We start from the raw sequence: 22,804 nt of genomic DNA, 5'->3' as shown, positions 1-22,804 counted from the left end.
ACATTATCTGACATGTTCTTCTTACTGACTTTAAAACGATGCTGAACGGTTACTAAAAATTCTTTTTAAAATGCTATTTGTAGAACTGTTCTCTTTCCAGAAACATAGCCTGTCGCATGTGACACTTGCTCTTCCTGGCAGGGTCTTTCAAATGATACAGTAATTTCACGAAAACATTTTAGAATATTCTTCCAGCTTTCTGTGCCTTATTCCATTTATCCTAGTTACTGTGTCCTAGTTCCTTTATACTCTGGCTGCAAAAACCGGGACAATGATCTGCCAAGATGTGACTGAATGAGTTTTCAAAATAAGTATTATGATGATGATGTATGTTTTTATATTTGCTTCAATTGTCTAAAAATAATACAATGAATTTGTAAAAAAAAGAAATTTTGACACATGAAAAGTCTTGATGATATATATACTCACTTCTTACTTTAAAAAAAAGAAATAAATTATGATAAATTTACTAACAGTTGTTACTGGCATATCTTGTAGGACATGTTATATCTATAGGATCTAAGATACGATGTATAAAATATGAAAGCCACAAGGGAAAATCGCTATTTTTTGTGTACTGATATTTTCTCCTCTTTTCCCTGGCTCTAAGTAAATTGAGAGGGGGTCCCCTTTTTCATACTTTGGTATTCGGGTCAATCCACCCCACCGGCAGTAAACTTGGTTATAGTGCAGAATTTATTGGATGACTTTTGTGACAATCACAGGGTGGAGGAATTGTTCTATGTCACGTAATATTTTTCAGGTAGTACCTTGTTTTAGCTTCAGAAATCTTAATCTACTGTACATAATCTTACTTAAAAGCCACAGTAATAAATGAAAAACCCCTTTATGGGAGAGGGGATAAGGGTTGACCGAGGTAACATACCCATTAATAGTTATTTCTCAAAGCTGTTAGACTTGCAAAGAAAAAACACATTTTATACCTATTTGTTAAAAAATGTAAATGCTTTCTTTCTCAAAAAGCGGACTCTATTCTAAAAACTTTCACACAGTTTGCACTGGCAAAAGGAGGACTGTACCTTACTATAAAGGATGAAAGTGCACTCTTGGCAGAGTATAGACTCCCCAAAAATGGAGATTGGACAAACGCAGATCTCGGTACCAGGGCTAAATTTGTATTTGATGGCTAGAGAAAGTCTCCAAGACAGCCTGCTAGAAACATGTTTCATGTACTTGAGTGCACTACATCAGATTTTATGAATTTATTTTAGAAATAAAGTCCCCCCGCCCTGCACCCCTCCCACCCACTCGACACACCTACCTTATCCTGTATGTTTGGGAAGAGCTTTGTAACCGTCTGGATCATTGCGTCTGCAAACATGTTCTTGAGCCCATCGTAATCCTCTCCTCGTTTTTTTACGTTTTTATCCTTCCACTCTTCAAACCACTCATATGGGGCAAAGGTAAGCACAGTGAGTGTGGATCGACCTAGAAGCAAGAGAATGGAGATCACAGGCTGGTTGTGATCAGGTGTTAATTCAACGATTTTCTAGTACTTCTGTATGGAAAAAATGCTCCACAAGAAAAAGTTTCTTGTATGACAATGTGAGAGTCCATTTTTGTCAATGAAGAAAAAGAATTACGATTTGAGCTCATGCTAACATTAAATTAGGTTTACACTGTCCTGTATCTTGGCTCAACGTCAAAAGATATTTCACGTGATAACTGCTACTGATTCCTATTCTAAATAAAACGTGTCTAGTTTTCACTCGAGTAAGCAGAAAAATTTCTCAGGAAAATGTCCTTATTGTACTAAATCAAGGATAGTTTTGACTGTCCCAGGCTAATATTAAATAATGAATCAACTTAACTGTACAACTAAGACTGTGAGAATAGTTGCATCTCAATGAATTACTATCCTGAGAGAATCCTCAAATGTATTATGTAGTAAAAACGTTTCTTCTAGATTGTTTCAAACTTTGAGAATCAGGTAAACCCACAGAAAGTATGTCAATCTTTGTTGGCATCTACCACCTGTCACGGGCCACTACCCGTGTGGCTCTTGTGTTGTCTGTAGGTTCACCCTGACACTAAAAACCATCAAGCTATCTGAGACCTTCAATTGGGAACTGAGGCACCACACTAATTGCAACACAACACATTGCATCTACTTGTTGACCTGCCCCTGCAATTTGCAATATATTGGGATGACCACCCGCCCAGTAAAAACCCGTATCATTGAACACCGCAGCAATTTTCGCTGCAAAAAGACCCATACAAAAATGTGCAAACATTATGTGGATTCCAACCACAACGCAGACTCCATGACATGGGTTGTTCTGGAATCTAGTCCCAACTGCCCTAAGAATGCTCTCTTTAGGAAGGAGCAGAGATGGGTCCATCGACTTTCCACTGATAGTCGGGGGCTGAATGAAGACATCCCGTGGCATTCATTGTGAATTACACACTAACCACCCGGATATGTTTTTGCCAGGCCTCCTATAATCTTCATGGTCAATTCCCCCTGGTCGAGTCCACTCCGGGACACACTGGTCTGCACCCGGTTTCTGGTGTGTCATTTATCAACTGTATGGCACATCATTACCACCTATGATACACGCGAAATCACGTGACCAACTAGCCCCTTGATTTATATATTAGTCATGAATCCTGACAAATTAATTAAAGGTCTTAAATCGGGCTCGATATACATTTCAACCCGGTCGCAACATTTTGCCTCACTATGGTCCCCCCTGCCCCCTCCCCGCCTCCTTCTCCTAATCTACTCATGAATGCGGAGGGGCTCCTAATCCTTACATAATGGCCGGCCCACCTTTGGTTGTTACCAGTTATGAGGCTCTCATCTGCTTCGGCATAAGACATTTTGACTGTTTAGACTACACATCGTACCTCGTGGTTACCTGTGTTTCCAGCAACATTGTCTTAAAATATTGACTTAAAATATCCGTTCTGAACAACCCGCGTGATATCAATATTAATAATGCCTAAATTCATTATGCCGACAGACTGTACACGGTAAAATTCCTATTTTACATCCCATACGATTTTTACATGTGCCCGGCCCCATGGACTTCAATAACCACGGTCCTAGTCAGTACCACTCCACAACCTATATTCTGGAAAACCCACTACTAGCTGACATTTTTCCAGGAACCAACCATGATTAACTTGCAATATAACTTTCGCACCCCATGTAACCGAGGGAACACACCTTAATCCCATGCATGCTCTGTATATACATGAATAACGCGGTCCATTTGACCACTACATCATGGCCGACCCATTATCCGCCCGAGTCACATGATTTTGGCGGGAGGCGTGTCATCGATTGAAACCCCTGAGCCGGGCTTCAATATAAACAAACACCGCGAGTACTACACCATCTATCCGAGCTCGGCGGAGATGGGTAGGTGATCCCACGCGGACACGGGCAGAATGAGGTAAGAGGAGGACTGTGGGGGATCACTATGAGACCTTACCGGTTGGGGACTTTACTACCGGCTTCCTCAATCTTTTGGCAGCGCTTCCGTTTTGTAAACCATACCTGAACACTGCGAAGTGTTTTCCTGACCCTCGTTGTAATATGTCTACTTTCCAGCCTAGTCAATACCGGCTTCCTGAATCCTTTTGTAGCGCTTCCATTTTGTAACTTAACCTGAACAATGCGGAGCGTTTCCTTTACCCTCATTGTAATATGTCTACTTTCTAGCCAAGCCTGAAGGCTTACCCCGATGTACTGACCCGCCGACCACTCATGTGGTACTTAGCCCTTAACCCTTAGGTGAGTCCGGCGCTGATTACTTCATTATCCTATGTGCCACCTAGGTTTGACAGTCCACACTGAGTGTTAGGTGTTGTCACTCACACAATCAAGGTTCGCAATGCCGCTCTGAGCCAACATGGTGTTTGTGTAGTTGCCTGCTGTTTTTACAACTGTTTTTAATTCTGTACCTTCACACCGATATAGTTTTAGAGTGTGTGTGCACGCCACACTGCACGCTGAAACCACCTGGCATGGAGAGGTAGTGACTATTCCCCACACTGCCCCAAGCATGCCTCATTATGTTCACATTCTGGCGCTGACAATCCTTGCTGTTATAATGAGAAATGTACTACTAATGTATATCTGCTTTCTTTCTCATGTTCCAGGCATAGGACTTTCCATAGAGATAAACAGTATACCCACACCACACCATATACATGACACTAGCATGTTATTGAGTTGATTTTCTTTATTGTTTTGCACTTTTTAAGGTCCTGATGAATCGCAGGATAGTAATCCCATTGCGAGAAACATGTTGACCACCTGTTGTTTTTCAGAGCTTCACATAGGTCACTCTACCTAACGAGGTGACACTGAGTGAGCTTGTTTTCACGATTTTAACTGCAATAGGGGGACCACCAGAATAAAATAGTTTCCGGCACCCCTTGCTGCATTTTAACCATCACCTCAGGCTCAGTTGCCTCCCCGCCCACACACCCACACTTCACCATAGGGCAGTTGGATACAAAAGATCTCCGCCAAAGTGCCCCTCTTTGAGGTGAGCCCGTCGGGGATTGCACCGCCCCCCCGACGAGGAGCAACCGCCGATGATGAAGCATGACATCCTTCGGGGTGTGTGAGGCAAATACATCCAACAAAAGGGATGCCCACAGGTGTTACATTTACACCTCTGGTCACGCCAGTTTTAGCTTAGTCCTTCTTAGTCTTCCTCCATTCCTCCCACTCCTTGCAGGAACAGTTCAGCCCCCCGCTTTGTTAGTGAAGACCATTCACAGACACATGCTGTAACTGGACCTTCCACTCTCACAAGTGGTAACTAGTGTCCGTTGATCTATTGATCTCCCTCCCTCCTTTTGATAAAGAATCTTTGTCTGAAGCCCTATATAAGAGTGCAGATTTTGCTAGGAAGGAGAGACACCATACTCCCATCGGATTTCATTTAGAACAATACTGAATTCTTTGTACTTATGACTTATATTCTTTGCTGGTAAACGTGCCCATAATATCTTTTCTGTTATTTGGCAATTAGTTCTTCATATAAAGCACTGAAACCATAATTGTTGTCAGTAGTGCTTATAAGAAATTCTCGGCATCATTTATGGGTTACCCTTGCTAGAGAATAGAAGCTTCCAGTCGGGTAGCACCAAAGTCCGGATTGGGACTACACCGCACCTGGTCCTAGATGTTGGCCCGCCCCAAGAGCCAGAATTTGATACAATTTCCACACCAACAGATCTGGTGGCAGAGTTGATGGTTCCAATTGGAGCCAAACCATAAGTTGAAATTAATTGGCTGTAGAACAGAGGACGGCACGTTCATGGTCCAAGCCGTATGCCCAGAGATTTAAATTGACCAATCCCAATCGTATCCGGTTTCCGGAAAGACAAAGTGGCTAACCGAAGAACAGTGACATGAGTATCAATAGGGACTGCATGCAAAACGAGGGAATAAAGTAAGCGGCACAGTGCATTTGGGGAGCTGAAGTAAGCCTAAAGAAAAAGGGAAGCAGTGGACGATAATTGAAGACAAATATTGTGTGGCTCTGATTGACGGATTTGTTGGAGTTATAATTCTTGTTATTCCGATGATAATTTTTTTTAACTTTTGATGAGAGGTACCTCAAGTTGAAAATGAAATCAATCAACTTGCCTGCTAGGAGAGGTGTACTGTGAGGCACTATCACATATGCCAAATTAGAAACGTAACTTTCTTGTGCGAGAGTTTTCACGGAGCTCAGTGGTGCTGAGTAGTGACTTTCACAGGTCTTTAGCTCATTTTTATAGGGGCAAAGGAAGAATTCTTGTCACTATAGAAAATGTTTTGTGTTGTAGAGCAAGCAAACGGAGTAAAGATCGAAAAGAGACATAAGATTGATTGGAGCTTTGTGTCAGTGCATTGCCTCACAGTGGTTGGCTGGTGGACGTTGAATCCTCGCTGTGATAGGGGGATCTTTGATAGAGACGCTGGAAGTGAGAGAGTGAGGAGGAAGACGCCCTCACAAAGAAACTTCTTAGTTTTAGATCACCCACATAAAATGCGACTACAGTGGCTATGCCAAGTGCTGCCACACGGGTAATGTCCAAGAATACAGCAACTGCAGGATCCTCAGTGTAGCCTCATGCACCCCCAAGTTATACAGAGACACGTGCTCCATCCTCTACTCGGGCCTTCCTCCCAACCCATATCAGTTGCATAAAGTACCTTACACTTGCTGAGCATCATTCTTGTCTCCCTAGTCGAGGCTCCTGCTAGTTTACTAAGAGATGACTTGAACCAAGTTTACCGCTGGATTTAACACCAAGCACAGAAAGCATAGCCATAGTTCCTTAACAGGGGTGATACGTGATCAGCAAGAAACATATGAGGCAGACAGCCAGCAAAGACTTGTCAGTTAGCTCAACAGGTGCAGGTCAAACCACCCAGAGGATAAATCTATCCCAGGTAAAGATGGACATTGAGGAGCTGCAGAAAGGAAATATGGGACTGGACTTGATAGGATGCTATGGAGAAAAATATTTGCTTTATAAATGTGCAAGGAAGCAGTGAGAAGGTAAAAGAGGCTCATGCCAAGATGGAGAAGATAAAAGATGAAAGTGGTATTGATATAACCCAGCAGAAGAAGTTGCGCAGGAAGGCTCGGATGGATGAATCGTGGATGTTGAAGCGGAGAGGTTTGCAAATGCATGTAAAGTAACTAATTGAAAGCATTAGAAAATGGAGTGACACCGAGAAGCTCAGGGAATTGTGGTGCAAGAAAGAGAGGGTCGAAGTGAAGCAGAGGGGAAAAGAGGGTGAGGAAGTAGCAGTTGGGGGACGTAAAGGAGTTCCCCTTTTAAGGAGTTCCCCTTATGAGAAGTATGAGGAGGAGCATACGTACATGTCCCTAGGTCTTGCTCAGGTCTTTTCCATTTCACCAATACCCTTCTAAAGCTTAGAGAGAATCCCATCAAGTGGTACACCCTGATAGAGCAAATTGTGACCATCACCAAGTTATTGTGAGAAGACTTGGATGTGTAATTTGTGGTAGCGGTTCCAAAAGACCTGTGAGCAGAATGCAAGAGAGCTGTTGAATGGCCCACACAGGAAGCCCCACAGGTTCCAGGTCTGAAGGCCGCTTCACCTATCATTTTGGCCAAGTATAAAGAAGTCAGAAGACACCTAAAAATGAAGGTTTCTCAGAGATAGATTAATTGGCCTAAAATGTATCGAACCTCTCAGGAGCCCAAGGAATCGGTGAAGGCTTATTTTCAGAGACTAAAGCAGGTGTATAGGGAGCACAACGGGATGAATGATCCCTTAATTGAAAACATGGAAGGCTGGGTTGCCTCTTTTGTATATGGATTAAGGCCAGAAATCTGCAACCAAATTATTCAGGGTGTCCTCTGTTGGCAGAGCAAATCAGTTGACAAGATCCTACAGTAGGTGTAGTATTGTAGTGAGACTTTGGAGGCTGAACTAAACGGACTAAAGGAGAAGTTCATGATTGCTCAAACCCAGTTGCCACAAAATGCAGGGGTGATGGGTCTTAAACTCCCATAAAGAAGGTTACATAGTGCCACATTTGTATGAGGGTAGGGCACTGGAAGAGAGAGTGTAGATACCATCCAGATCGAATCATGACAGAATCCAGAGGGACAACTTTGACAGGACAGGGCAGGGAAGGTTTCCCCTGTACCTAAACGCCCTAGGGCTGTTCAGAAAGTTACAAAGGCTGCAGCACTGCCAAGCTTTAATCCAATGCAGAAAGGTATTTCACCCCAAAGCCAAACCACAGGGGCCCCCAGAATCCTACGATGCTGCAAAGAAATCCAGTCCCATGATGTTCGAAACTATATCGGGATCAATGATGGTGCCTGAGGGGGGAGGAGGAATGTTTAGTGGCGAAGTCCTAGTAGTGGATCAGAGTGGCCTGTATGTGGACGGAGAGGTTACCAAACATTCCCTATCTTTCCTAATAGACACAGGAGCCACTCGTGCAACAACGAGAACTGTTGAGCTCCCTAACCTACCCCTCTCGTGAAAAGAAGATCAAGTTGTAGGCATTACAAATAAGCAGCATAGTAACCAAGTTATTGCCCCAGTAAAAAATAAGAGACAATAGAGAGCAACACCAATTTGTTCTTTGTGATTCCAATTCCGTAAACCTTTTGGGCAGAGACCTTCTCTGCAAGCTCAACTGTGTTATAAATTGCACAAAGATGGAGCAGGAATTGAGACTCAAGCGGCTTAAGCAGAGTTCAAGATACAGTCATCAGATCCTGTTGTCAGACTAGACCCGGTCCTCACTACCGAGGACTTGCCAATAGACTTGAGGGAGACAGTCGAAGAAGAGGTTTGGGATTTTACTGGAAAAGAAATTGGACTGAACAAAGATGCAAAGCTCCTTAAGATAATCCTTCCACCTAATGCTGTTTACCCTCAGACTTGCCCACGAGGCCATCGCAGGGTTCACCCCTGTCGTATGAGTTACTTACCTTCGGTAACGATGTATCTGGTAGAGACGATTCTAGCCACAGATTCTTTACCGTAGAATTATCCCCAGGCGTGAGACTGGATCCTGAAATTTTTTTGCCACCGCACCCCTGCGCGCCGGAGGGACGGCACCACGTGACTCCGCCCTGACATCGTCCGCGTCCGTGATATCAGCGAGGATACATAAGTCCCACCCCGGCGCGCCTACGTCAGTTTTCTTTGGAGTACTTTTCCACGCCACAACGCGGAGCCATCACAAACAAAAACTGTGAGAATACGGGAACAGTGTGCGAAAAAATCAGCTAAACAGAAAGCAAAGAAACGAATGGTGAGAAACAGCATCATCCAGAAAAGTGCCAGGTTCAATGCCCCAAAAGTCCTGGAAGGAAAGAACAGAGCACAGCTTCCACTAAGCAAGCCTGCAGACAAATACAACAGCCTCCCCGGGGGCAGAAAGCATATGAAAAATTGCACAGCAGACGAAGAAGTCTGCAACCACCACCCAGAACAGAGAAGGGCACCAAGGCCAGAACGAAAGAGCTATGACAATTCATCCCAGACAACACCAGCAGGGAGGGACATCTCCTAAAAGAGCTAAGGGTCGAGACCTGGCCAAGGGACCTCAACCCCAAGGACTGCAAAGGAGTCAGAAGTGCAAGCAACGAAAGGAAGAAGGACACAAGCAAACCTCACACTGGAGACCAGGGTGCAGGGGCGCAGAATTACCCATGAAACCATCAACCAATCACCAGAAAGGAAGGAATGGAGCAAACAACAAAACGAGCATCCCCCTAGGGAGGGAGTAAGAAAAGGCACTTGCAGGAGACAACCACCCGGAGGCAGGCGAGTGCAGAAGACCAAAGAAGGGACCTTGCAGAACGGGGAGGAAGGGCGGGTCGTGAAGGAATCTGCGGCTAGAATCGTTACCGAAGGTAAGTAACTCGTACATCTGATAGAGACTACTAGCCGCAGATTCCTTAACGTAGAATAGATACCCTAGCCATACCCAAAGGGAAGGAGGGTCTGCGAGAGAACAAACACAGGGCCCCAATAGGGGGTGAGTCACAGGGACAAGGAGGCTAGCCTAGTCCCCCCCCAAGCAGAAGAGACCTCGCCATCTTGGAAGAACACTGACCCCACAGGGGTTGCGTCATGAGGACAAGAGAGGCAGCCCAGCCCCCACCAAGCAGGAGGAAGCATGGACAAGGTGAAACGGGGGGGCAGTGCAACCCAAGCCCAGTCAAGACCCCCGCCAGAAGCCCCAGAGGTACAGGCAGCACAGAGGAGTACCAAGGAAGAATAACCACCCCAAGACTCCAAGGAGAAGAGGTAGAAAAGAAGACAAAGGCCTCCACCGGCAAACACATACAGTGACGAGGGCAGCCGAACCTATCACAGCCTGAAGTAGACAGACAAGACAGAGCAGTGCCTCAGTCAATAAGGGCAGGCGCGAAAAGAAAGACATAGTTCTTGCAAGGCTTCAGCAGAACAAGACGCAGGAGCGCCAGGGCCCACGCCAATGCCCCCGGCCGCAGACCAGAAGAGCAGGCAGGCGCAGCTGGCCACTGACAAGCGCCACCAAAACTGAACGCCCAGACTACGCTGGGCTCAAAACAAAAAAATCCCGAATGACCCCTAGAAGGAGACTGCTCCGGACAGAACCGAGCCATGCAGAAGTGCGACCAGCTGGAAGATAAGAGGAGAAACAAGTAGGACGCCCCAAGCCGTCAACACAGGAAATTATCCCTTCTGAAACACCAGACAGGGGAAAAAGCTGAACGGCGGAAAAAGGTCAAAATCACCGCAGTACAACGCCGTAGATGGCCAAGTCACGCCCAGGCAAGACCAAGAAGCCGCACCAGCAGAAGACAGCAACACCAGGAGAGGCGAGGAACCCACAAAGGGGAGTCCACACCCTCCCAGGGTAAGATAAAGCTATACAATAGCTACAAGTACCCCACTTAGGGTATGACACGTCCCAAATAAATTGTGGGAGCCACTCTTAGGGAAGAAAATCCCACATCAGAGAACAAAACCATAAAACCTGCGGCAGAAACCACAGAAGGCTTAGTAATCAGCCAAAAAGTACACTCTTGCCAAAAAGAGCTGAACCAGCATCCAACTAAAGAGAGGGGCCAACTAAGGGACCCCGAAGGCACAGCAAACCACACAGAAAGTGTAACGGTCACTCCAAACACCAGATTCCAGGAGCAAGTGGGATAGCACCTCCCATCAAGTCCCGGAGGATCAACAAACCAGCCTACGGAGGAGGGGGACAGAGCCCTGCAAGAAGACGCTGAATGGCGGAGTTCGCACGAGTGTTGAACAGAAGGACCCCATCAAAGGGCAGGTCAACCAGACGTTCCCTAATATTTTCAGGAACAACAGCATCACTTAGCCAAGCATGGCGACGGAGAGCCACAGAAGTGGCCATAGCACGACCGAGAGCATCGGTAACATCCAAGGCCACACGAAGAATAAACAAAGCCAACTCTCTACCATCCATCACATGGCTCCGCAGATCAGCACGGGCACCCTCATGGGAGACATGAGAAAGAAGAGACTCCACAGAGTCCCACAGGCTGAAAGTAGCCCTAGTCAACACACACAGAGTATTGAGCGCCCGCAAGGCAGCACTCGAAGAAGCGAAGACGTTACGTCTCCATGAATCCAACCACCGGGCCTCTCGAGACGGAGGGAACAACACCTCAGACAAGGATGGAAAAGCCGTCCATAGAAGAGAACATTGCATATAAGGGTGGAAGGAAAGGCAGACAGGGTCGTGCGGAGCCGGACGGTGGCGATGCAGGAGCGGCTGAGGCACCAGATCACCCGGTGCCCCCAAGCCTCCAGAAGGGAATTATGGAGCGACGCTTCAAAAGGAAGGAACAGCTCCCGTGCACCAGAGCCCTAGTGGAGAACTTCCAAAAGGTTCACCCATCCGCAGAATGCCAGCGGCTGTGGAAATACCCCGAACAAAGGCAACACTGGCCTCAGTAGGGCGTCGCGGAGGAGAAAGTAATTCCTCCATGGGTGACAGCTGCAGACCGAGCCGTCCGTCCCCAAGTCCAGGGGGAAGCGGCAAGCCCCGGAATAATGGGGGATCCACAGATGAGTGAGGAACCTGAGGGGGCCCAGCGGAAGGGGGGGGAGGCCGGTCAGACAGTCAGCTGTGAGCCACGGAAAGAAGGGTTCAAGGATTTAGGCCGTGGGGACGGCGAAGAGCCCTCCCTGGAAGATACTGGTGAAAAGGCAACAATGCAGCACCCTGTCTCCAGGGAAGAAGACACCAACAGATGACAGACCTTTGGAGAGGAAGGAACCTCAGGAGGCAAATCAAGAACCCGACGCCGGCATGGCTCTGTGGAGTCCGCCACAGGCGCCTAATCGTCGTCGATCGGCGCTGGAGTAGGCATTTGTGGCGCCGGGTCGACCTCTGCCACCACTTGCTCCCCAGGAGAATGGGGCAGAGTGGACGCTGGTACGGCGAAGGAGCGGCGCCGAAAAGGCTGAGGATCCCGCGTCAAGGACCAAGAGAGACTCGGGAAAGCACCCCAGGTCCCAGCCTCCACCTGTTACTCCGCCAGAGCCGGGGAGGCAGGCTCCCGGCACTGAAACGGCGCCGGCTCGGCCTCTGGCGAGGCAGCCGCCTGATCAGAGGACTCAGGGGCAAGTGCGGAGTCCCGGCGATCTCCTGCGACACCACAGGGTGCCCCGTAGGGATTTCCGGCGAGGCAGGGACGCCAGGCGCCGAAGAGGGGAGCCCCAAAGGACTACACCTTGACAACACCATCCTCCTACTACCTGAAGCCGAAACCTTCGGCACTGGGGCCAGAGCCACCGGAGACTCCGCGGAAGGCCCCACGCGAGGCAAGGGATCCGCAGATGTCTCAGGAGGTGGAGGAGGGGCCAAAGAAGCCTGCAGAGCCGCAGCATAGGCTGTCATTTGGGCCCTAGTCGCCCCAATGCCGGGAATTGGCAGGTAGGAAGGCGACAGGTGGGGGCGCACGTCCCGAGGGGAACCGGCGCCCACCGCTGAAGGTGGACAGGGCCTCGGAGACAAGCTGAAGGAACTACCAGTCTGCGAGCAATGCCCTTGGGGTCGTGGCGAGGGACGATGTCGCAGAGAGAACCGGAGGTTCCTGGCCTTAGAGGTAGGGGACAGAAGATGGGATGACACCCACCTCGACAAGCGGGCCAAGAGCAACTTCATCCGGTGCTCTCGCCGTGACTTAGGCTCAAGGTGCTGACAGGCGTCGCAATCCGGCGAGTCATGGTGCTCGCCCAGGGACAACATGCAAATCGGGTGAGGGTCAGTCGCCGACATAAGACGTGCACAAGCGGTACACGTCGTCAAACCCGAAGGCATTCGCACACTGTTCCACAACGCCAAAGCGTGAAAAAGAAAAGACACAATCCGGATCCGGAAAAGAGAAAAAACTGACGTAGGTGCCTCGGGCTGGGACTTATGTTTCCTCGCTGAAGTCAAGGCCACAGACGACGTCAGGGCGGAGTCATGTGCTGCCATCCCCCCAGCGCACAGGGATGCTGTGGCAAAAAGTTTTCCAGATAAAGTCGCACACCTGAGGATAATTCTATGTTAAGGAATCTGCGGCTAGTAGTCTCTATCAGATATAGAGAACTTGATGGAGCAAGGGATCCTGAAGGAGGTTATTAGAAGCCCATTTAATTCCTCTATCATGGCCTTACCGAAGGCAAACAAAAAGTGGAGAAACGTTCAAGACCTCCGAAAGATTAATCAATTTGTCGCTCAATGCTATCCTGGTACTAAACCCTTCTCTGGATCTATTCCCAAATTCTCCAGAAGCAGATTGGATCATGGTCATTGATCTTTGTCAGACATTCTGCTCGTCCCCTTGTTCTCTTTGCCTTTCGGTTTCAAGATAAGACCCTCGTGTGGTGTAGCGCCCCACAAGGGTACACAGTGAGCCCATCTTACGTCAACCAGATTCCTAAAATGAACCTTTCCTGTGCAGCTCGACACTAACCCAATACATAGACGATCTCCTGATCCCCTCAATGACTAAAGAAGCTTGAAAATAGGAGACTATTGCTTTCCTTAATCATTTGGCCGAGGCTGAACATAAGGTCTCCCCTGAAAAGCCGCAATACTATCAGAGGAAAGTTATGTATCTAGGACATCAAATAGCGAAGGAAGTGAGGAGAGTGTCTCATGAACACATGGAGACAGCTTTTAAAATGAAGTTTGCAACTACTCAGAGAGAAGTGAGCATGTTTCTGGGCATGGTTGGCTACTGCCAACAAAGGATCCTCAACTTTTCCTTGGAGGCAAAGCCTTTGACAAGGCTGCTGCATGCTGGCATCAATGACCCAGTCCCAAAGAATGATAAAAGCGTGGAGGGCTTCCAGGAGCTTAAAGATTTTGTGGCGCACCCGCTTTTGCAATGCCATGATATATATACGAAACATTCCGTACTGTTTTGTCATGAAATAGATGGATGTGCACTGTCCGTACTAACCCAAGCTGATGGAGATACCAAGCGTCTCATTGGCTGTTTTTCAGCTCTTAATCAGGAAGGCGCAGCATTGCCTGTTTCACTCAAAGCGGTTGCACACCAGCCTGCACCAGGGGAGCGCAGCTCATGCCAATAACAAATGTAATTATTGGAGGTGGTAGCCTACACAAAAGTTGGTGGAAAGTGCTGGGGGTGCTTCACAGCCTGCAGCTACACTCCTTTTGTACAATCCAAGTATATTTGTTCATTTCAGAGTCAAAGTAGGGAGCAGGGATCTATCTTGAATGACGTTTCGAAGGTTTTTTTTTTATTTAATCAAAACAGTTTCCATAATTTTGTTTAAAAAATAACTGTTCCTGTACTGTTAATGACAACCTTGAGTTTACTCAGGTTTAAAGAAGATGGTCTCCTGCACTGTAAAGATTGGTTTGAATTGCTTTTGTTTGCGTTTTTCATTTGAATTGGGTGCACTACTGGGCAGTCTGACGAAAGTAGATAGCAATTAGCAAAAGCGCAGAGGGAGTGTGGACAGGCAGGAGAGCAGAGTCGCAGAGACTACTTCTGGACAGGTAGACAAAATCCCAGGAGTCTGCTCGTTAAAGCTGAGCAGATAACACAGGTGTGGCACTTGGTTATAGTGTGGCAATGTCTCAGATGAAGGCTTTCATGCTAAACAGAAAAGAGGTAGAATTGCGGAAACAGGGGCCTCTACCCCAGATTCATCCTCCGCCATAGCTATAGAAAATACAGTTAGATAATCCAGCCGGTTCAGTGAGAGGAGGTAGCAGGCAGGCTCCCACCAATAAAGGCACACACCAATGGCTGGAAAAGCAAATACATCCAACTCATACTGTGCATGTTGCACTCACTGAATAGTGACTTTCACCTGAATCTGTATTTGGCTGCGACACAGTAATGTTATTAAAAAATGTAAACATACTAAGACCACTTACTTCAAACTGCTGCCCTTGCAGCAAGTCCCTTTTATTATCCTGAAAGACATGAAGTCTTTCTGGAAGAAACTCGCATGCCAAATGCTGCGACACAACATAAGACGCCATCCGTCTTTGTGTGTCCGCCAATAAGCGACTGTGTAAATGTTAGCATGTTTAATTTATATTTCAAGGAGGAAATAGCAGGTGCTTAGGCTGCATCAGAGTTCTTTCCTGGACTTACAAGTGTGCTTGGAATGCTTACATAGGTTAACTAGCTGCTGATACAAGCGTACACTCCTCCATATAAGTAACTGAGACTGATGACTGTTCTGCTGTTAACAGAGAGTGTTGGAACGAGGCAGAGACGCGGCTCCACCTAAGACGAGAACACATCCAGTTTTCCTAAGGAGTGCATGAACGCTATGCCCGTCCAATGAGAGTTTTAAATGTTTTTAAGATACTCAGCCAAACTGTTTAATAAAGTACAACAAAAGGAGAAGTAAACCCAATACAAGGATCCCTGCTTAAATAAGAGAGATACATCCCGTGGGGCCCTTGAGACGTGACAGTGAAGACGTCAACTAAAACTTCTTGGATGCTTTTATTTAGATCTCCCTCAACATAGATGGGAGAGGGTGCCAGTCACCATTTATTCAAGTGAGAAACCCCGATTAAAGAAGTCCTGAAGAAGGTGCCAATATATCAGTTGTCCTGCACCGAAACGCGTCGACGCACTTTTTGTAAATACAGAGAATCCAACCAGGGCCCAGTGAACAACTGATGTACATGAAATACTGTTACTGTTGTTTACACTGATGTAATAGTTTTGCAAGCCTTTGGATCTAATGATAAGTAGTGGCAAAGAGATCTAGTAGCCACATCTAAACTAGGGGGTATATATTATTAGGCTTATTTTTCACTGTTTTTAAAAATGAGTTGTTGATATGTTCTCATGTGTTTTGTATTACATTATCTTTTAATTTTAAATTCTGAGTTATATACTGTGATGTAAATATTGTGATTTATTGTCCTTCTATTTGGTGGTTTCCATAATAGAAATGTGTTGAAATTTTTAAATGTGATATTCAAGCGCCTATATATTTTTTTCATGTACATGGTTTTATTAAAAATAGATTGTAAACTATCCAATTTGGTTGTGGAAATTGAAATATTTTTCCGAGCGCGGCCATCTGGCCAAACAGATTAAAGTTGTGTGTGCCCGAAGTGGTATGAAAGCATAAACGAGTGTTCCCCAGGGATTTCCCTTTGACTTATGTTCTGCTGTTATGACACAACTCACGGCCATCCTGGTGCTCTCCCTTGCCTTTTTGTGTGTGCCCATTCACTAAGCTCGGCTGAAGAACTTCTACTGAGGCAGCCTACTGAACACGTTTCAACTTGCAAAACCAACAAGTGCATTTATCTGTTTCAGGTTCAGACTGGCGCTTCCCTCCGCTACAATTTGTGCCTTCTGCTACTAAGTGAGTGAGCGCAGAGCGACGTTGTCTTTCTAGTGACGATATCAGCAACCCCCACTTAGCAGTAAAGCTGTACTGCAAAATAATCAGTACACAGACATTTTGCTGGATAACTGTTTGCGCAGGTGTATTTCTACAAGGACTATGCCAACATGGTGGGTTAACGTACGGGCGATCCAAGGGAAGGCAGCAGTGACTAACCTAAGCTGCACTGCCCGCCTGATGAGGCAAATTGCACAGTGGCCAACCCAATTGGTGCTATCCCTCTTAAATACCATGGACCACCAGTCCATAACTTTACTCGCGCCTTTTTAGGGGCAGAGGGCATCCAGGCAAGCCCCCGGTTGCTCAGGCTTACAACCGCCCGAAGGGGTGGGGGCGTTGCTTTTCAACCAGGGTCCTGCCGTAAAGACTTCTGGGATTTTGGCATAAGGCACCCCTATTGTGCTCCTGAAAGGGTACGAAAACAAGTTACTTACCTGTAACTGTGGTTCCCCAGTATTGGTAACTTTCATAGATTCCCATGCTTTTGTTTCATTCCCCGTCGTCGGAATGGGAGTCTCTGTAACAAAATAACATAGCAGTAGGTACAAAAGAGAAAGAAAAAGGCCCAGGCCTCATTCCCTTTTGTAGCATATCCGCCTCTTTTTGTAAAAGAGACCAAACTTAGGCATCAGCCAATCAGAAGAGCCTCACCCCATAGAACCCTCCTGAAGGAACCTCAGAGCCTCAGATTTTCGTAGCCGTTGTGTAACAGTCATCATATATGCTGAAGACTGAGCTTTCCTCGGGGAGGTGGGTGGGCGCATGGGAATCTATGAAAGTTACCAATACTGGGGAACCACAGTTACAGGTTTTGCCCCAGTATTGGAACTTTCATAGATTCCCATGCTTTTGTATCAGAGTAGCAAGCAGTCAGCCATAAGCACATTTTGTGGCATAAATAAACATTGCAATAGCCATTATCACATGAAAACCAAAATGTGCAGAATAAAAGGAAGGTGGGATAGAAAGGAAAGATCAACAATCAGTGGAAGAAGTTCCTCAGGACCGCTTGGCTTACAGCCGTATCTTCCTGTTGCAAGGAATCCAAGCAGTAATGCTTTGTAAAGGTGTGCACGCTGCAAATGTCCTTGATGTGCACTCCCGCAAAGAGTGCTGTTGAAGCCACCGATCTTGTGGAATGTGCTCTAACCCTGCTGGTCAGCGGCTTTCCAGCTCAATTATGGCAATGTAGAATGGCACTCGTAATCCACCTTGCAATCCCTTGTTTGGAAAGATGGAGGCCCTTCTGAGGACCACCAAAAGCAACAAATAATTGGGAGGATTTACGGAATCCTTTGGTACGATCCAAGTAAAATTTAAAGCACCTTTGTACATCGAGAGAATGTAGCGACCTCTCCGCTGGTGAAGTAGGGTGCGGAAAGAAAGCTTTCAGAATGACAGGTTCATTTAAGTGGAAGTCCGAGGGCACCTTGGGTATGAACTTTGGATTAGTCCGTAAAATCACAGTGTTTCTTTTGAATTGGAGAAAAGGCTCTTGGATTGTGAGCGCCTGCAATTCCCCAACTCGTCTTGCTGATGTCACGGCAAGAAGGAGAGCCAACTTCCATGAAAGGAATTTAATATCTGATCGATGTACTGGTTCAAAGGGGGCCTTCATGAGCTGTGTAAGGACCAAATTCAATTGCTACGTAGGAGGCGGAGGCCTCACCGGGGGGTAGACACAAAATAAACCTTTAAGAAACGGTTTTATTATCCTGGAAGACAAAGAGAAGGTCCAGACGCTGATCGTCTGTATCTAGAAATCGTTGCCAAAAGAACCTTTATGGATGAGTGGGCCAACCCAGACTTAGCCAGGGACAAAAGATACGGCAGAACTTGATGAGGTTGTGAAGAGAAGGGGTCAACATCCTCTGTCTTGCACCAAATGCAAAATCTTTTCCATTTGAGACGGTAAGTCTTGTTAGTGGAAGGGGCTCTAGCCTGGGAGAGAACTTCCTTTATTTCATTTGAGATGGGAAGGTTCATAAACTCTCGCTGCTCAGGAGCCATGCTGTCAGGTGCAACGACGCTGGATCCGTATGCTAAACTTGCCCTTCGGACATTGTGAGGAGATCTGGAATCGTCCGCAAGGGAAGTGGACGAACTAGCGACAACAGGTGGAGTTCCGTGAACCAGAACTGTCTCTCCCAAGCAGGAGCTATCAAGATCATCTTGCATGGTTCCACCTTGATCTTCCCCCCATTCCACTAATCTTCGTGATCAGTGGAATGGGGGGAAAGGCATAGACAAATGTCCCTGACCAGGCAATCGAAAGTGCATTCCCCAATGACCCTTGCTGGTGAAGCCTGCTTGCATACGACCGGCATTTCTTGTTGGTCGGTGTGGCAAATAGACCTATCGCAGGCTTGCCCCACTATCGGAAGACCTCGTCCAGAACTTGCTGGGTCAGTTCCCACTCGTGACTGACTGAGGATGACCTGCTTAGTCTGTCTGCATTTTCGTTTAAAACTCCTGGCAGGTGCTCCGCCTGTAGCGAAATCCCATGATGGATCGCCCATTGCCAGATTTCTTGAGCTTCCTGAGACAACGGAAGAGACCTGGTTCCCCCTTCTTTGTTCACGTAATGCATGGCCGTGGTGTTGTTCGTCCGGATGAGAACTTTTGAACCTCTTAGACGAGGGAGGAAAGCCTGAAGAGCCAGTTTGATTGCCCTGAGCTCCAAGAGATTGATGTGGAGCCAACGAGTCTGAGGAGACCAATGCCCACTGACATGCAGGTCCTGCAGTACTGCTCCCCAACCGTCCAATGACGCATCCATCGTCACAACCTGAAGAGATGGATCGCTTACGAAGGATAGACCTTGGGACAAGTTCTCCCGCTGTGTCCATCACACAGCAGTTTTTTTTATTGCAGAGGTGATGGTCACCTTGTCGTCGAACGATCCGTGAACCTGTCTCCACTGGATGTCCAGTTGCTCTTGAAGAGGACGCATCCTCAATCTGCAGTGTGGAATCAGAGGAATGCATGAAGAGATTACCCCCAGAAAGGATTTGTAACGGCGTACTGCAAGACACCTTCTTCTTTGTAAGTCTAGCGCCATGATCTGCAGTTTTTCTTGTCTCTCCAAGGATGGGAAAGCTTTCTTGAGATTTGAGTCCAAGATGGCTCCCAGGAAGCGTGCTGTCCTTGACGGAACCAGAGATGATTTTTCCTTGTTCAGAGTGAGACCCAAATTCTGGAAGAGGTTTGTGCACGCGTTCACCGCTTCCCTCGCAGCCTCCCTGGACGGAGCCTTCAGCAACCAATCGTCCAGTTAGGGGAAGACCTGCAAATGATTCTTCCGTAGAAACGCAGCTTCTGGTGCCAGCACCTTCATGAAAATTCTCGGAGCTGAGCGAAGTCCAAAGGGTAAGGCCCTGAATTGAAAGTGGCTCTTGGCTACTGTGAATCGTAGAAACCTTCTGTGTGCCGGGTGAATTGGTACGTGAAAGTACGCATCTTCGAGATCGAGCGTGGCCATGAAATCCCCTGGATTGACAAGATGTAGAATGTCTTGAAGAGAGACCATCCGGAAGGATAGGGAGATGAGATAGGTGTTGAGCTCCTGGAGATCTAAAATTGGGCGCCATTTCTCTAGCATCTTCCTTACCAGGAAGAACCTGGAATTGAATCCTTCTCCTCTTTGGTCGGAGGGAACCGGCTCTATCGCTCCTTTCAGGAGCATCTGATGAACCTCGAGCCGCAGAAGACGCAGATGTTTTGATGGAATGGCAGCAGGGGGCTTGGATGGTGGGATTTGCGTGAATTCCAGAGTATGGCCCTTTCGAATGATGTTGAGCACCCATTGGTCTGATGTTATCTTGGACCAATTTTGAAGGTATTGTGAAACCCTGCCTCCTACTGATGATTTTGCAAAGGTGGGTACAGTAGGAAGAGCCAGGAGGCCGCTATCGTCTCTTGGACGCATCACGTCCTTGGCGAGCCTGCTTCCCTCTGTTGTTAGGCCTAGAGTAATTTGAAGACTGACCTTGCCCTGCTGGTACGGTTGACGGTACTGTTGTGGACCTGAGCCATATGATGAGTACCTCTGCTGTTGATAAGAGCCTCTGTAGGAAGTGCTCTTGCCCCTGGAACCCCTAAAAGGAGCTTTGCGGTACTGAAGCGTACCCAGAGACTTAGCAGTCTCAGTATCTTTCTTAATATCTTGGAGGGTGTCATCAATCAGCTTACCAAATAGTGCTTCTCCATCAAAGGGCAAATCCAAGAACTTATTTTGGATTTCGGGCCTAAACAGGTCGCCTTAAGCCACCCCTGGCGACAAAGAACTGCAGCTCCAGCCAAGGAACGAAAAGCTGTTGTGGCAATATCCATGGCACAGTCTATGACTTCCATTGACGTTGCTTCCCCTTCTTGCAAGATCTTTTTTGCCTCTGTCTTGGACTCCGGAGGAAGTTGATCTAAGTGCGGCAAAATATCACACCAAAGCTGGCGATCGTACCTGCCCAATATCGCCAAGGCAGTTGCTGCTCTCACCAACAGACTCGCCATTGAAGAAAATCTTTTTCCAGCGTTGTCCAGCCTCCTGCCCTCTTTATCCAGAGGAGTCGTCAAAGGAGCCGAGGGGTTGCAAGACTTCCTTTGTGCCACTTGTGAGATTACCGAGTCCGGTCTCGGGTGCCCCGTCAAAGATGCCGGACCATCCTCAGGCGCTTTGTATTTTTTGTCGAGGCGCGGTAGTACAGGGACCACCGTCGCTGGATTTTTCATCGCCTTAAGGCCTTCCTCCCGCAGATGTAGAACAATAGGGATGGATCTCGTTATCTTCCTATAAGGTTCTTTAAAATCATATAGAAAACACTCAGTGGAAGTAGAAGGCATAGATAGTTTGAATCTGCCAGCCGCCCTCTCCATTAGTTTGTGAAACCCCCGATATCCGCTGGCGGGGAGTCCACCGTATCCGGACATGGAGATGCTGGGTCTGGAATGACATACTCATCCCATTCCACCCCTTGACCAGGCCTTTCATCAAAATTTTCATTGTCCTCCGATGAATCATCATGAGTGTCCAATGGAACCGAAGGCTCTTGTGGAACTTGCGGAGTCTGTGGCCGAGAGGAAACCTGAGATGGCATTTCAGGAGCAGCCATTGGCGGAGCCGCAGGGGCAGGCAAGTCCTGCACAGTCGGAACGGCAGCAGCAGCAGGTTGTGAACATCTTGATTTATAGTCCTGCAGCATATTTTGAAGGTCCTGCAATAATGATGAAGGAACAGATGCCATGTCCTGTTTCGAGTACTGTTGTGGCTGGGAAGAATGATGATGGTGATAACTACATTCCTGGCTGCACTCTCTGTCAGAATCTGTCCCCTGACATTTGACCAGAAGCTGGGAAGGACTATTCGCATAACCGTACGAGTCCTGTTTGTCATCCTCCTCTAAAAGCAGAGCTGGAGGCAAGGGGGTTACTCTCCTAGGAGATGTCATGTCCGGTGTGATCCTTATCATAGAGATGGTAATCCTCTTTTCCGACGACAAAATCGTCGACGATCCAGTCGACAATGGAGTTGTCAATGCTGCCGTCGTCGACAGAATAAACGGCGTCGACGAAAGAACACTCGACGACGAGATGGCGACGACGAAACCGTCGACACTCCTGCTGTCGTCGTCGTCAATGTTGTCGTCGTCGAAGCCCTCGACGACGACACCGTCGCCGTCACCACCGTCGATGAACCCTTCGTCATCACTGCCGTCGTTGACATCCTCGTCGACGTTGTTGTCGTCGTCATCCCAGTCGACGTCGCTGCCGTCATCGACATCCCCGTCGACGTCGCTGCCGTCGTCGGCGCCTTCGTTGGTATCACTGTCGTCGACGAGTCCGTCTTCGTCCACGATCCTGTCGACGTCGATTGTACCGTCGACCAGCCGGCGACGGTACCATTTTAAGAGCAGGCTTCAATTCCTTAGACGAAGCCTTCATCAACGACGCCTTTGTCGTCGACGACTTGGTACTTCTGTCAGATTTTCCAGAAGACTGAGAAGAGGGCTTTTTGAAGGCTTAATCAGTCTTCATCCCCACAGAAGGCGTAGATGGTCCTACCCTCTCCTTTACACCATGGTGAGGAGATTCGCCTGGACCTTGGCTCTCAGACTCTCTGGGGGTCTTTTTTGAGGCCTTAGAAGGACGCTCCACAGAAGGAGAAGGGGAAACCCTACCCCTTTTGACTGACCTTCTAGAAGGTGACCCAGATGAAGAGTCCTCACTGTCACTGGAGACTGTGTCCTTTCTGGACTTCAACTTCTGGAGCCAGGTCAGAAGCCTACCCTCACGATCCCGGAGGGTCTTGGTGGAAAAGGTGCGTCAGATATTGCAGTCCGCAGCCTTATGGCCAGGATAGAGGCAGTAGATGCAATCTTTATGCTTATCCTCCAC

The 22,804-nt window shown here is 47.5% G+C and overlaps 1 protein-coding gene across 1 annotated transcript in view; it reads right to left on the bottom strand.

Moving 5' to 3' along the window:
* RETSAT (retinol saturase) overlaps nt 1-22,804 on the bottom strand; it is a 156,876-nt gene that overhangs the window by 35,055 nt on the left and 99,017 nt on the right. The window contains exon 9 of the mRNA XM_078666731.1: nt 1,283-1,449. Within this exon, the coding sequence (XP_078522857.1) occupies nt 1,283-1,449 (167 nt within the window). The remainder of the gene's footprint in view (nt 1-1,282; nt 1,450-22,804) is intronic.

Source organism: Lissotriton helveticus, chromosome 11 (assembly GCF_964261635.1).
Source record: "Lissotriton helveticus chromosome 11, aLisHel1.1, whole genome shotgun sequence".
NCBI classification, from domain to species: Eukaryota; Metazoa; Chordata; class Amphibia; order Caudata; family Salamandridae; genus Lissotriton; species Lissotriton helveticus.
The sequence above is the reverse complement of the archived record's forward strand: the minus strand, read 5'-3'. Positions and strand labels throughout refer to the sequence as shown.